The sequence below is a fragment of the Chinchilla lanigera genome, unplaced genomic scaffold, assembly GCF_000276665.1.
Source record: "Chinchilla lanigera isolate Chin_1 unplaced genomic scaffold, ChiLan1.0 scaffold00019, whole genome shotgun sequence".
NCBI classification, from domain to species: Eukaryota; Metazoa; Chordata; class Mammalia; order Rodentia; family Chinchillidae; genus Chinchilla; species Chinchilla lanigera.
Genome location: NW_004955420.1, coordinates 26,710,121 through 26,725,177, shown reverse-complemented (window position 1 = coordinate 26,725,177; position 15,057 = coordinate 26,710,121). Strand labels below are relative to the sequence as shown.

Here is a 15,057-nt window from a genome sequence, read left to right as displayed (position 1 = left end):
AGGTTCCATCCCTGCACCCCGGAAAAGACAGACAGAAAGCATGTCACTGCAGAGCCTGCTGGCCTGCGCTCCACGCTGGCCTAACCGTAAGGGGCTGCTCTTTTGCAGAGACAGACTCGGGCCTCTGCCAGTCCTGCCCTGGTCCTGCCCTGTCCAGTCCATAGGCTTGCAGGAGATCTAGTGAAATGAAGTGGCCCTGCCACCGCGAGGTGACCCAGCACCCCAGCCCCGCCCGCGGGCCACACCCTTGACGGCACGGCGGGTGCCGTGGCATACTCACTCGTCCAATCTTCTTCAAAGCAGTGCAGGAAGTGGAATCCCACCATGATGAGGGCGTGCAGGGATATGAGCGCTATGTACATCTGCAACGGGAAAGGGAGGGCGCTGGGCCGGGGCACTTGGCACCCGGCAACTCGCACGGCCCTTCCTCCCGCCTGGGTCTGCGGGGTGGGTGGCACCCGGTGTGCCCTTCCTGGCGAGTTCTCCTGCCCCCTGCAGGTCCCCTCGGGCAGGTCCCCTCGGTTGCTCTCTGTGCTCAGGTGACAGGCACTTGGTGAGCTCGAGCCTCTGAAGGGGCGGCGTCCAGGGAGCGGGCACCAGGGCTTCCCGAGGGCAGGGCAGGGCGGGCACTCACTGTAAACAGGACGAAGTACTTCTGGTTGTTCTCGCCCACGCAGTTGTTGACCCACGGACAGTGGTGGTCCATCTTGCGGATGCAGCGCTTGCAAACACTGAAAGAGCCCAGTCAGACCTTTAGGGGCGGCCCACGGTGTGTGTGGGGGGAGTGGGGCAGCTCCAGCTCCTGGCCGTGAGGGGGCTTCCGAGGGCGCCAGCGCACAGCCGCTGCTACCAGTGAGGTACACACGTGTGGTGCGCATTTTAACTCATTCCCCGTGCACCGCTTTAAAGCGACAAGGAGCGCGCTGCCTCGTGTGCTCCGGGCCGTGGCCGCCGGGCGCCCCTCCCAAACCATCAGCCCCGCGTCCTCGTCCCTCTGGTCCGCAGCCGCCCGCCAGTCCCCGGCTCTCCCTCCCCCGGCGGTGCCCACGTCTAGAAGGGCTTCTGAGCCCGTGCCCTGGGGCAGCGTGGACTCCGACAGAGGCGCAGTGGGCACAGGGTTTAAAGGCGCTGCAGGGCAGTCCCCGCCCATGCCCTGGTGGGCACTGGGAAGCAGGCTGCACAATAGTACGTCCAGGGTCACGTGAGGGGAGGCGCACCCGCTTCTGGGAGCCTGGAGAACTCCCGGAAGCTCGAGAGGCCAGTGCTGGCCTGAAACTTGGTCCCCCAGTTCCTGGGGTTCAGAGGGCTGTGGTGTGGGGCCCACCGTGGGGAGGTGCTGCTCCCTGGCAGGGCCCTGGGCACGGGCTGCACCCAAGGCAATGCTGGCACGGGAAGGGCCTCCAACCCAGGCCTGCTGTGCCACACACACGGTGCGCGAGGGGACAGTGCGGCCCTGCACCACAACCCCGACCCCCACGGGAACCTGTCACTTCAGAGGGGCCGCTGCGCAAGCCAAGGGGGCTCGCAGTGCATGAGCAGCGCCTGTCAGCCCAGGCCAAACACACGACGGGGGGACGGCCTGGACACTAGGTGCCCCTGCCTGCTAGGTCTCCAGGCCCTTTCTGTGCTCTGCACACGTCTCCTCTCCTCCTCCTACCACTTTCCAGGACTTGTGCCTGGGCGGCCCCACCCAGCTCACCTACTCCTGGGCCCGTCCCTGTCCCTGGGGGCACCACACTTTCTTACTGTGCAGCCCCAGGGAGCTGGCCAGGCCTCTCCCGCCCATCCTGGGGCCTTTCGGCATGGAGACACAGCCCCATCCCACGGGACGGTGTCTCTCAGGCTGAGGCACGAAGGACAATGGCGGCCCTGCCTGTGGGAGGCCCTGGGGCCGGGCGCTTTTTGCCCAGGTGCTGAGAGCTGGGCCAGGCCCAGGGCCTGCTGACTCAGGCTGCGATGGGGCCAGGGCTCGGGAGAGTAGCCTGGGAACAGGAGAGAGGAGCCAGGGCCGCGGCCTGATGCGGGTTTTCTCTTTTTTTTTTTTGGTTTTTCTCCGGTACCGGGAACCGAACTCACAACCTTGCGCTTGCCAGGCAGGCGCTTTTGCCGCTGAGCTAAATCCCCAGCCCCGCGGGTTTTCTCTTCATGCCGCGCTGGGCTGACCGTGTCACAAGCAGGAACGGCAGAGCACGACCCGCCACCCTCCCAGAAGTGGCCCTGGAGGCTGGGCGGCGCAGTGGCCAGAGTGGGGACAGGAGGACGGATCCCACTGTGGGTCAGGGCAAGAGACGCAGGTCCTCCAAGTGGACTGTACCTCTCTGGCGAGCACTGAATAATGAACAGGAAATGCTCAGGAAGCACCCCAAGTGCTGTGTGCAAAGTGCCTGGTGATCATCGCCCTGAGGCAGAAGCAGAGCTGCCCGCCTCGGCCTGGCCAGGAGAGGGCGTCTCTCCTGAGATCCACGGGCTGCCGGGTCCCTGGGGACGGCTGGGGCACTGAGACTCCGCCCGGGTGCAGCCAGCAGCGGCAGCGAGGACAAGGGGCCCCGGGGCTTGAAGCGGGGCCAGCCGGCCTCACGAGCGCACAGGCGCTCCCGCCTGGCACACACGTCCACTTCCACGACAGGCGCCGGCCTCTGGGCTCGGCCACCAGACCTAGTCTGTCTCTCTCGCGTGTGGGGCTGTGGGTCCCCGGTGGCTGCCCGAGCCGTGTGGACAGCACTCAGAGCTCCTGCCTGGGAGGCGAGGAGGAGGAGGAGGGGCGGCGAAGGGCGGCAGAGGGCACAGGTGGGAGGAAAAGGAGCTGCTGTGCCCTCCACAGCTCCTCTCCGCAAAGCCCAGCCCTGGGGAGCTGGAGAGCACCCTTTCTCACCCAGGAGCTGTCCTGGGGAGCTGGCGACTCACGGGCATTTGTATCAAACCCTCACAGGCAGCCTGGCTCACAGTGAGAATGCTGGGCGCAGAGCACAGTGTGCCGGGGACAACGCTGGACTCCAACCACCACTCCGACTCCAGGCTGGAGCGGCCAGGGCAGGCAGAGTTTGCACGGCCGCCCCTGAGCTCCAGGGTGGCAGGGGAAGGAAAGGGTGGCTGACACCCCCACAGGGACAATTGCCCCTGCCCCCTGCGCACACTCCTGGGCTTGCCCTCGAGCAGGCGGCCAGGAAGAAGTAGGCAGGAGGGAGAGGGGCAGGCAGTGCTGCAGACGGCGTCCTCTTGTGAGGGGTGGCCGCGGAGGCCGTGCGGAAAGGCCACTTCTCTCACTCGGTCTCACGCCACCCAAATGCTGCCCGGGTGACTCCCGAGAGCAGGCCCCCAGGGTGGAGGGGACGCGGGGACACTGCTGTCCACCTCGTGACTGGCATCCCAGGGTGGAGGGGACGCGGGGACGCTGCTCTCTGCCTCGTGACTGGCACTTCAGGTTCTCCCCTAGCAACGCCGCGCAGTGTCTGGTAAGGATACCCGAGAGCCGGAAGGGCAAACTCTGCCAAGAGGACAAGAAGGAGGTCTGCGGCTAAGTTCTACCTGACCGGGCCCTCTGCCAGCTGCTGTGGAGGAGGCCTTCTCTCCAGTGCAAGCCCTCGCTTTGCGCAGATGACAAAGAAAAGACCTTTTCTGTTTTTGTTTCAGAGACAAGGTCTCAATATGTAGTTCAGCAGGCCTAGAACTCATTCACGTAGCCCAGGTGGGCTTCAGACTTGTGGTGATCCTCCTGCCTCAGCCTCCCAAGGGCTGGGATGACAGCAGTGCACCACACCATGCCCAGCTTGCAAAATGATCTTTAAAGCACTGTCTCTTGGCAGCCTCTGTCAGCAGGATACAAGGTAAAGGAAACCCGGGCGTCTGCCGTTCCACACACTGCAGTGCAGGCCTGCACCAGGCATGGCAGAAACCAGGAGGGGCTCCGCGTGCTCACGCTGCGCCCGGAGCAGGGGAGCCGGGAGTCCTTCCGCGGCCTGGCCTGGGTGCGTGCCCCTGCGGCGGGGAGGGAGGCCCCGTACCTGCAGTGGTGCGCGCGGTCCGGCTTGATGCTGCAGCACTTGGGACACTTGTACACCACCTGCCCAGGCTTCAGCTGCAGGCTCTCGATGAACTCCTTCGTGGCGTTTCCCTTGGGCACCGCTCCCTGCGGGAGAGAGGAGGGGTCAGGGCTGGGCTGTGCCGGCAGCTGGCAGCGTCACCTGCACCGAAGTCACTTCACGGCTGCCACCACACGCAGGCCGTTCAGAACGACACAGACGCTAACACGGAGGAACCCACTGACCCCAGGGCTGCCGCCCTGAAGAACTTCCTGGGCGCTGGTACACTGTTACGGTTTTCTTTTCATCTCCCTAAGGCCGTTTTCACTGAACCCATTCTTTCCCAAGCCAGCCTGGCAAGGCCATTGCCGCGCCCACCGCTCTGGGTCCACGCTGGACTTCCTGATAGCTGTGCTTCCCCGCTGACAGCAGCTTATCTCAGGGTCCAACTTCCCGGCCCAGGTGTGCAGCATGGGGCATTCTGACGAGCCGTATGCGCTGGAGTCAGGTTGTGCGGGGTTTTACTTTTCAGCAGTAAAATCACTGCTGCCCCAAAGATCAGTGGCCGTGTTAGTTCTCAGGAAGCCCACAGGCGTCTGCCCCCACTGCCTGGCCCGGCTGCAGGCCACCCAGGGTGCAGGGGTCCTGGCAGCCAAGCTGCACCGAGCCTGCTTGGCACTGAGCCCCGCGCCCTGTGCTCACCGGGGGACCCCCTTGGGCCTGGCGAATGATCTGCGGGAGCGGCCGTGTGCCGCAGAGGCTGCAGGTGCAGAAAGCCCGCACAGGAGGCGGCAGCCATCTATGCAGGCAGTCGGCGAGGTTTAAGCCATTAAAGCTGACATTGGAAGCCGGCGTGGCGGCCCCTGCCTGTAATCCCAGCTACTTGGAAGGCTGAGGCGGGAGGACTGCCACGTGTGAGGCCAGACTGGGTTGCTCAGTGAGACTGTCTCAAAGAAACAGCTGCTGCAGGCCACCCGAAGCACGTGGGGAGGTCTTCCAGGCAAAGCTTCGGGGGACAGGGGCAGAGACCGAGGGGACAGTGGGCACCAAGTGCTGGAGAGCAGAGCAGTGCGCTGCCCATGGCCTGCAGAGTCAGCGGGGCTCCGGCTGGTGGGCAGGGCAGGGCCGGCCCTCGCAGCGGGTCAGCAGCAGGCCTCCTGGCGGCTGGGGATCTTCACAGGGAGCCCGAGTCACTTGGTGAGAGCAGGGCTCACTGCCTGCGCCGTGTGCACCAGGTAAGAGCAGGGCGGACGGAGCCCAAGACTCAGGAGTCACTGTGATGGCCCAGGGTGGCGGCACTGAGCTGCAGGGACATGAGGAGGAGGGACAAAGGGGTGGACACGGCGGCAGTGGTGCAGGAGGGGAAAGAGGGGCACCGGCGGGCAGTGTGGCACCCGAGCCCTTGAGAGCACGAATGCGCAGTGCAGGTGTCACCAGTCCACTGGGCCCGCAGTGCCCAAGGGACACCCGGGGCAAGGTATCACGGGGTGGCCGTGAACAGGCCCTGGACGCTGGACAGAAGCTGGGTGGTGAGAGGCACACTCGGGAGCCACAGCTAGACTTCTGGAATGTTCTATTGTAAACTTCTGGCTTTTGCCATAAAGAAAAAGCTCATGAAAGAGGCAAGCAAAAAAGTACATCTCAACATGGAACTGCCCCGAATGAAGTCTGTCACCGAAGTGCTAGTCCGGTCTTATCCTGAGCTGCCTGGGGCCCCGGGGGTGGGGGTGGGTGGCAAAGGCCAGCCCTGGGCAGCTGGGGGGAGCGGCGGGCCTCACTCATGCCCAGGCGCCCTCTCTTCTCTGGAGGGTACCGAGTAGCTGCGTGGGGTGGCTGTGTGAATGGAGGCACTGTTGTGGAGCATGCCGGCGCAAAGTGCAAAGGCACAGTCCCCCAGGCGACCGGCAGAGGGCTCAGCTTTCCGGAACAGAGACCCAGGCGGTTCCGGCCCGTCCCGGCAGCCCCAGAGTCTGCTGCAAGCTCAGGACGCTGCCTGCCCGCTCCCATCCAGGCCCGTTCCAAGGAGCCCCTGCACAGGGCCCCGCCTGGTGAGCATGTCCTGTGTGCACCCCCAGTGGCTGCTCGGCCTCCTGAGATGCTCTGGGTGACTCTGCTCTCTTCACGGCCTGGCCACTGGAGTCCCTCAGTCCTGACGCGGCCACTGTCTCCTCCCGCCGTACTCCACCCGCTCTGCAGGCGAAGCCCGCCCCAGGTCTGGGCGGTCCCTGCACACTACTGTCCCGTGCTCCCTCAGCCCTGCTGTCACCCACCCCAGACGAGCCGTGTCCTGGCCCTTCCCCTCCCGGCCCCTCCTCTCCCAAGGTGAACGCCTGACACAGTCTGACCACGGACCCGGCCCACGACCCTGTCCCTGGCGCCTCGGTCTGAGCTGCGGGCTCACACGGCCTTCGGAGCGCAGGGGTCTTGAAGGTGCCCCACTTGCTAAGCGCCGCTCTCCGCCTCAGGGCTGAGACAGCCCAGCCCCTCCCCGCCATTTCCACATCCACAGGGCCGCCTTTCCACGCGGCCCTCACGGCCCAGGCCGAGCCCACAGGCAGCTGCCGTGCCCGCAGCCCGCGTGTGGAGACAACACGCCTCGTGGAACTGCGAACGACTGGCCTCTGTGACGGTAACCCCGGGCCAAGCAACGACTTTCAACTTGTTGCCAGCAAGCTGCCCTGGCCGGCCCAGCCCGGAGCCTGCACTCCATGAGCCCACGACGAATAACGGAGGCTTACTGAGCCAAGCACAGCGCCAAACGCTCGGTGACAAACCGCATCACGTCTGTTACCTGGGACAGCAGGCCTACGCGGGAGAGACGATGACAGTCCTCACTTCACAGGGGAGGTGACTGAGTGGACAAGTCAGTGACTCCCCAGACGACACAGCCAACGAGCGGCAAGACCTGGGACCCAGACCCGCGCTGTCCAGGCTGAGGCGAGGCCGCCAGCAGAAGGAGGACGCGCTAGCAGGTTTCCAGTCGTGAGGCGCCGATGCTGGTGTCCCCGCTACTGCCCAGTGTGCCTACCACACTCCGGCTGAAACCGGCCTTGGGTAGATACAGCAGAGAGATTCCAAAGAATGCCAACAAAAGAAGATTTAAAAAAAAAGGCATGTTGGGGCACGTGTGGCAGGAGCAGCTCAGGGGTAGGTGGCCCGGCTGGCCCGGCCTGCAGAAGGCCCTGGGTGTACGCTCTGGCACCAACGAGATCAGGGTGCGTGCGACCCCAGTGTGGCTCCTGGCCTAACCGGGCCAGCCCTAGCTTCATTAAAAAAGGAAGAAGCGTCAGTAGCTTCAAGGACTGCAAAGGTGCTCCCATCGGGTCAGGCCCAGGGCCCCTCTAACAGCTGTCCCAGGAGCAAGGCCACCCGTCTCCTCCACAGGCAGAGGCTTGGCCACTTGGCCTCACTGGAGCCTCCAAGTCTTCTCGTGGGCGTTTACAGGCCGTTCCGTGGCAGATGTGGGCCACAGCCTGGCGTCAGAGGAAGCAGCACTCTCCCGAAAGGACCCAGTGCTGGCCCGGCAGGAGGCCCCTTGGCACAGGGCACTTACACGGTTTGTATTTCTCCTTCCTCAAATATCAGATCTGAACTCATTTATGAGCTTAAAAGAATTAGGTCCAAAGGAAGGAGAGGCAAAAATAAACTAACTGTGAGGGTTTGTGCAACCGCTGAGGTGGCGCAATGCTTGGCTTAGAGACGCCTGGCAGCTGGGGCCATAAGAAACAAGCTGGTCCCTCGCTCCAGCCCTCTTTTGGGAAGACACCGTCCCAGGCTAAGTGTCTAAGGCTTCCTGGAGCAGCTCACAAGAGGAAGCCTTAGATGGGACTCGGGGACAGAAAAGACAGAGAAACCCGGAAGCAGGGGAGGGGAGACTCCAGACTAGGCTTTCCAAGGCCAGGCTGTCTCTAGGGGCTGCTTCTCAGGACCAGGGGGCCACTCTCAACTTCCAAACACCTCAGCTGTGGAGAAGGCCTGGGCAGCTCTCCTTGACAAAGAGCAGTTTTCTCCATTTTGGCCGAGCCTGGCCCTATTTCCAGGTATCGCTACGCGCAGAGCGGGCTAGGACTTCTCCTTATCCCTTCAGTCGGCTTTAAGCAATGCACATCGTTCCAGCCAGGTGCTGATGTGCAATCTTTTAGTGACAGGGCAGTGTTTCTCTGCCCTGTAGCAAGGTGGGATGGACAGCCGTGCTCCATGCTGTCCCATCCTTCGAGATAAGAGGCTGTGACTCGCCAGGGCATGAAAGATTACACGTCAGAGCTGAAGCACCAGCCCCAAAACATTAGATACTATCTCAATTGTGTTACGCAGATTACTCTTTCTTGGTTTTTTTTGGTACTCGGAAACGAACACAGGACCGTGCACTTGCCCGGCAGGTGCTGTGTCCCTGAGCTATATCCCCGGCCCCAGACTCTTTCTGCAGCTCTCTCTCTGCATACTGATTTCAGGCCTCCTTCCTGGCCCAGCTCACAGCACTCACCTACTCCCATGGTTCTCAGTCACTCATCCTCAAGCCACGCCTTTCCTCACGAACAAATAAAACCCGGGTTCGGCCCTGGGTCGAGGCCTTTGTTCCGGGTAGCCACCATCGTAGCTGGACTTAGGACTCCTTGGCTCCCCGCAACTACAAGCATGCCTCAGTGTCTCTGTTCTCACCAGGGCTTGACTGTAAGTGGTAGACAACTGAAGTTAACTGGCTGGGATTCCAGTAACCTTCCCTGGGATTCCAAACAAACTCAGATTGAGACGAGGACCGGGAAGGGCTCTCTGGATTCTGTCCCAGGCACATGCAAAGTGCCTCGGTTGATGTCATGTGGCCTCAGGTGGGTGTGGAGAGGGTTCAGGAGGCCAAGCCTGACTCACTGCCACCCAAGCCCACTGTCACCAGGGGCTCCTGGCCGAGTGAGGTCCGCCTGCTCTTCTGGTCCATCTCGGGGCCCTCCTTTGCACCCCAGGTCTCAGGGGCAGCATCTCCTGTGAGGGCAGCTTACTCCACATGGTCACTGCCCTTTGTCCTCTGCTTGAGCTCTGTGTGGACCCAAGCCCTGCTGCCTGGGAGAACCTCTGCCCAGCGGCCTGGAGAGCAGCGGTGGCTGCCACTGCTCTGATGCTCCACTTGGGACCGAGATATAAGGCTGGCAGCAGCAAGGTGAGGTTTAGTGGGAGCCACGTGAGGGACTTCTTCCTCCTCTGCCTTTTGTGCTAGTAGTGAGATGCACGGCGCCCGCACTGTCTGTGACCCCGAGTGCGTATTCTGTAGGGTTACCACCCGAATTCCTGACACACAAAGCACTGGACCCCATCAGGGATCCCGGGGGCCTTGCAGGGACTTGGCCTAGGGGTTCTGCTTTGGATCTGAGACCTGGCCCCCAGCCCTGCTCCTAGGAGGCCCAGGGTGCCCAGGGGTGCCTGCGGGGCCCCACCTCTGCAGCTCCACCCCTCTCACACCCGGGGCAGGGGTGGGGAGGACAGAAGAGCCCAGCGGGGCACATTTGCAGGGCCTTCCGCTGGCTTCCCTCGCTCTGGCAGACGTCGCTCTCCAGTCTAGTTCTCTCTGGGCCAGCAGGACACACCCACGAGAAGCTGGCTGGTGCCTGGGACATGGGCTGTGATTCTCACCCGCTCAGGACTGGAAGCCAACAGCACCCAGCACTTGCTGCCTTCTGAAACTGCCTCAGGCATGTCTTTGCTTTGGTAGGGCTCACCAAGGGGATCTGTGGCCGCCTGTTCTCCCCACAGTCACTACAGAAAGGAACTTCTCCCACAAGAGCTCAGTAACCCGCCTATCCAGTCCACCTGGCAGAGCCCCCAGGGCCCGCCACCCTGCAGCAAGAGGGGTCACTGTCCAATGACAATCCCATCTTGTCTCTTTTGTACAAAATCATCAGGGGCTGAAGACAAAGGTCCTGCCGTCCCAACACCTCGGGCTGCGCGGAGGAGCCACACTCCTGCGTACCTGCGCCCACACACGCTGCTCCCTCTGCTCAGAGCGAGTCCGTCACCTACGGCTCCTGCCCCTCGGTGCTCCATCAGGGCTCTGACAAGACCCTGGGCCTCAGAGTCAGCTGTGCCGAGTGATCTCTGCCTAGAGCGGCTGAAGTCCCCTCCCTTGTCCTCCCATGAACCACGCTCCTCCTGCTCACACAGAGCACACCTTGAGGGCAGGAGAGCGCTTGGGGCTTAGCAGACGCCACACTTACAAGCCGAGCAGATGGGCATCTTCTGCTCCTGCAGCCCCAACACAGCTGGCATCACGAAAACTTGCGCATAAATGCTTGACCCATGTTCAAGATGACCGACTTGATGCTGCTGGGGACACTCTCTCACACCCTGGTGTCTGGGGCCTTTAGACCAAGCCCACGCACGTCACTGCCTCCAGGTGACACTGCTCTGCGGGCCTGTGTAACAGGAGGCACTGTCTGGGCCTGTCCTTGACACCCAACTGATTCGGCCAGCTGCCTTCCCCAAGGACCGCTTCACAGCCCGCCACCTGAGCCAGCAGAAAACAGCTCTCAGCTAAGTGTTATGGCTGACACACTGTCAACCTGAGGCATCTAGAAGCTGAACTAAGTAACTCAGCAGTTCTACATCCGGGGTGTAGAGGGCATACCTTTATGCTCTAGGATGGTGCTCACTGTGTCAACTTGAGAAATCTAGAAGGTTAAGCCACTCACTCATTTTAAGTTGGCGTCCTCACTCTGTAAACACCCTGGGCCTGTGTAAGAGGTGGGTAGGGAGATGGTGTGACTGCTACAGCTGCCCCGGGTAAAGGAGGAAAACAGGGTTGCTCCCCCGCTTTTTGCTCTTGTTGCTTTTGCTGCCTTCCCCTGCCTTGAAGTGTTGCCCCCCAGCCATCCACCCTACCTCAGAGCCGGCTGATCACAGACTGAAACCTCCACACACTGAGCTGAATCAACCTGTCCTTCCATCACTTCGGGTGTTGGGTATTTTGTCTCAGCAATGAGAGAAAAGTAACCTAGACGCTAAGGGAAGAGCCCTGGTGCTCGGGGAAGCGACACCGGGTGCCAGGGCCAGTGCCATCCTCAGCACTTTCCTAATTTACACCCCCACACAGTGAGACAATGGGAGCCTTTACGAGTAATAGACCCGGCTTTCCCAAAGGAGACCATGAGCAGGAGGGAGGGTCAAGCCAGGGGAGGGAACATTCCCAGGGCCGCCTGCACAGCCTGGCACATTTAGCTGTCACCGCACACATCGCCACGCTTCCCCACAGAGTCGCCCAGTGGCACCACTGCAGTGGACCCAGGCCAGGCAGCTTTGCGGGGAGGGCGGAACGGCACTCGGGAAAGAGCAGGCTCCGCCCAGCAGGGCAGGGAACCGCAGGGGCTCTCGTGCGGAGCCCACCCGGTTCCAGGGCCGTCCTCACCTTTATGAGCAAAACCCCGCCCGCTTCCCGAGCTGCTCATCTGGCCTGGCTCCAAAGTGACAGGCCGCGCCTTCCTGTGCACAGGCCAGGCTCAGACTGGAGTGCCTCCATTGGTGAGGAGGCCCGCGGAGCTGCCGCCCCAGCCCGGGGGAGCATGCAGGCTGCGGCCACGTGGGGCCAGAGGAGGAGTGCAGGCCGCCGAAAACGAGCCCAGACATACTCACGGGGTCCGTGAGCATGGCCCGGCAGTGGGAGGCCAGGGCCAGGAAGGCCAGCAGGTTGAACACCAGTCCGTTGATGATGCTGTACACGTAGTCTCGGGACGGGATCAGCATGACAAAGAGGACCACGAACTCCGCGTAGAGGACCAGAAACCAGGTGACGATGGCACAGGCGATGCCACAGCCGTCGCGGATAAACCACATGGCTCCCGCGGGACCAGGGTAGGGAGGTGGCACGCACTTCTCCGGCTGGAGGTACTCCGGTCTCCGCTCAATGTCTCGGAAGTGGTGGGTGGGGATGAGCATCATAGGCTACTCTGTCCATGTTGGCATCTGAAAGACAGAGCGAGCTGGGGTCACATTGTCACGACGACGGCCACTTGACGAGAGCCTCGGGCCCGACAAGCCAGCCCCGAGGAGCTGTGAGCTGCCTCCCACTGTGAAGCGGGGAGCCCTTGCCCAAACCTCCTCTGACCGACGCAGAAGAGGGTACCTCCGGGGCACAGGCCTCGTCAGGGCCAGCTGGAGCACAGCAGCCTCCCCACCGCCCCAAGAGAGGCAGGACGGCGCCCGGCCTCCTTGGCTCCCAGGGCTCGCTGGGCACACTCTGACAGGAAAGATGGTGGAGGGTGAGGGCAGTTGTCACTGCTCCTGGGACACAGGAGGCCTGGAGGCTGACGGTGAGGGAAACGAACAGTAGGAGCAGGCATGGCAGCCGGGGAGGCTCAGCCAGGCCACAGCCCCGGGACAGTCCCTGACCGTGCTGGAGCCCTGAGGGCAGCAGCGTCTTGCACGGGAGGCCTGGAAACCAGGCATTCTCTCAGCTCACTTGGTCACAACAATTTGGCTTCTCTTCTGGGGACAAGAGACTCTCCCAGGCCTGCTCCCCAGGGAGGTGATGGGGCATGAAGCCCACGACGTTCTGGCACCTGGCACGGGGCCTGAGAGCCGCGTCCCCACCTGCGAGGATGCCCACCTAGCCCCCCCCCATGGGTGGTGCGCAAGCCGGGGGAGTCGGGAAGGCGCCTGTGACAGATGACGGAGGTTGGGACCCCCGCACAACTCACAGGCTGCACGCGCACCTCTCCGGCAAAGACGCCCATGCCTTCAGCACGAGGCCAACCGCAGCCCTTCTACCTGACAGCTGCGATGCCGATGCCGTAGCTAAGAACCACCCGCTGGAGTCTCCCCAGCAGTGCCGCAGGCTGCGCCCCACCCTCCGCTTGAGCCCTCTGCCGCACCACCGGTGGGTTTCTCAGAAGGTAACTGATGGCTCAAGTCCACTCCGGACCCAGGCGCCACGGGGAAGCCACCTGCGACCCAGGCTGTGGCGTGGGCAAGTACCACTTGGCCTTCGGAGACCTCGAGTCATGACGCAGCAGAGCCAATTACTCCGCGACAGGCCTGGCTGCGTGTGCCACCCGGAGGGCAAGGGCAGCTTCCGGGGCTGTGCTGCCCCATCCTCCCCTTCCCCCCATTTTTCCTCCTCCCTCCATGGCCCTCACACCGAAAAGGGCACCTGGGCTGAAGGCAGGAGAGTCTGGCAAGGAAGGACAAGGCCAGCGAGCTGAGGGGCAGGGCAGCAACTGCTACTCAGGAACACAGACATTCTGGGCCCAAAGTCCCAGGCCAACAGAGCAGCAGGCAGGGCCAGCCCCCACCCTGCGCCAGCTGCAACATGTGAGCCCACACCACGCGCTCGTCCAGGGAGTAGCAGCTCGGCAGATCCCACATGAGCAGCGCTCATCAGCACCAAGACACCACGACGCGGGCAGGACGCCGCTGCAGGCAGCGGGAAGCGGCAATTCCGGCTGTCCATCAGCTGGAATTTTCTAGTGGAACGACCTTGTGCTCTCCAGAGGACAGTGACCGCTCCCTGCTGCCAGTGACAAGCTAAGTACATTAAAGACCGGGGTCCACCTTCTGAAGAGCCACCCTGGCAGGCAGGAGATTGCAGGAGTTCTGGACCCTGACCTATGCCAGCACATTCTGAAGTCCTAAATTCCATCTGACCCGAAAGCAACGACAAGCTGATATCCAGCAGGGTCCAAGAGCTGGCCCGATCGGCGGCCGGCCAGCCTCCAAACACAGGTCTGGTCTCAGCCTTTGCCGCTGCCGTCGGACTGGCACGTGTTGCACGAATTACACGTCAGCTCAGAACCAGTCACGTTCCCAGCTCACAGCCACATCCTCGGTACAGGCCGTCTCCGGCTGCTCTACGTCACAGCGCAGGAGCTGAGCCGTTACGCTGGGGGCCGCAAAATCTGCCTTCTGTCCTTCCCAGGGGCGTCTCTGACCTCCGGCCCCGAGCAGGGGTTTCCACCAAGGCGGTAATGGAGCAGCCCCGCCTCCTGCCTGCCCGGCAGACAGTCCACAGTGAGGAGGGTCACTGAGCCACCGCTCTCTACCCCCACCTCCAGCAGCATCCTCTGCCACCTGCAGCCAGGGCCCTCTTCCCCAAAGCTGCATCCTCCATCAAACTGTTCTTCAACTCCCGTAAAGGTGTGGCCTGCATGAACGCGTGATCACTAAAAATAGGTTTATGATTTCCCCTTAGGGCCTTTCAGGGATGAAATCACGCTCATGGTGTGTCCAGAGTGATGGTACCCTACTGGCCCACACCCACGCTTGGTTATTCACAGGGCCGGGACTGGACTACCCTAGAGTTCTGTGTCTGTGTGTTCTGCCGAGGAGTAAGCCCCTCCAACTGGAAGGGGCGGGGAGGGAAAGCGGGGAGAGACAGAGCGGAAGGGAGGGAGAGAGCGAGGCTGTTCCTGCTGCAAGCGCAGCCGTCTATTCTGACACATGGACGGCCGTTCCTGGCGTCAGTCCCTGGTGTGTTGGCTCACGATGTCCCGGGCTGTGGAGGCTCCTGGGTCTCGGCCTCACTCCCATCTGCCTGCTCCACTGCCTGCAACTCTGCGTCTCCTTTGCACAGTTCTTTCCCTCCCTGCCTCGCTGCTGGCCACGCCACTCCGTCTGCAGCCACCATGCTGCGGGACACTGTTTACTGCAGTGCTGCTCTGGGCTGGGGCCGGAAACACTGCGAACAGGAAGCCTGGCTGGCCTGCTGTCAGGGGAGGCGCTCATTTCAGGGCCGGGGCCTCCAGGGACACCTGCCACCCCACCACCTGCCACCTCCCGCCCTGGAGGGCTGGAAACCCGGCGTGGAGCACGGCGGCCTCCGGCACAGGTATGCGAGAAGCCACCTGGGCCCTGCTTGTGCTGCCAGGGAAGGGTGCACAGGCAGAGCTGGAAGCTCGCGGCTGACTCCTGCTCGAGGGAGCAGAGTGTCCCACGTCTGAACGAACACAGGAGCTCCAAGTGTCTAGCGGCGCCATTCCCACCCCCTCCTGGTGAGTGACAGCTGGTGACCTGTGCAAGGCCCTGGGAGGGCCGGGAAAGAGGCACCCCAAGAGTGGTGCCG

The 15,057-nt window shown here is 62.7% G+C and overlaps 1 protein-coding gene across 2 annotated transcripts in view; it reads right to left on the bottom strand.

The window, feature by feature from the left end:
• The window catches only part of Zdhhc3 (zinc finger, DHHC-type containing 3), a 38,197-nt gene that overhangs the window by 11,187 nt on the left and 11,953 nt on the right, over positions 1 to 15,057 (bottom strand). For both annotated transcript variants that reach the window (XM_005383476.2, XM_005383477.2), the window contains exons 2-5: positions 11,634 to 11,963; positions 4,002 to 4,126; positions 635 to 731; positions 281 to 362 (exon numbers count right to left, since the gene is read on the bottom strand). In XM_005383476.2, coding sequence (XP_005383533.1) covers positions 281 to 362; positions 635 to 731; positions 4,002 to 4,126; positions 11,634 to 11,939 — 610 coding nt within the window. In that variant the 5' untranslated portion in view covers positions 11,940 to 11,963. The remainder of the gene's footprint in view (positions 1 to 280; positions 363 to 634; positions 732 to 4,001; positions 4,127 to 11,633; positions 11,964 to 15,057) is intronic.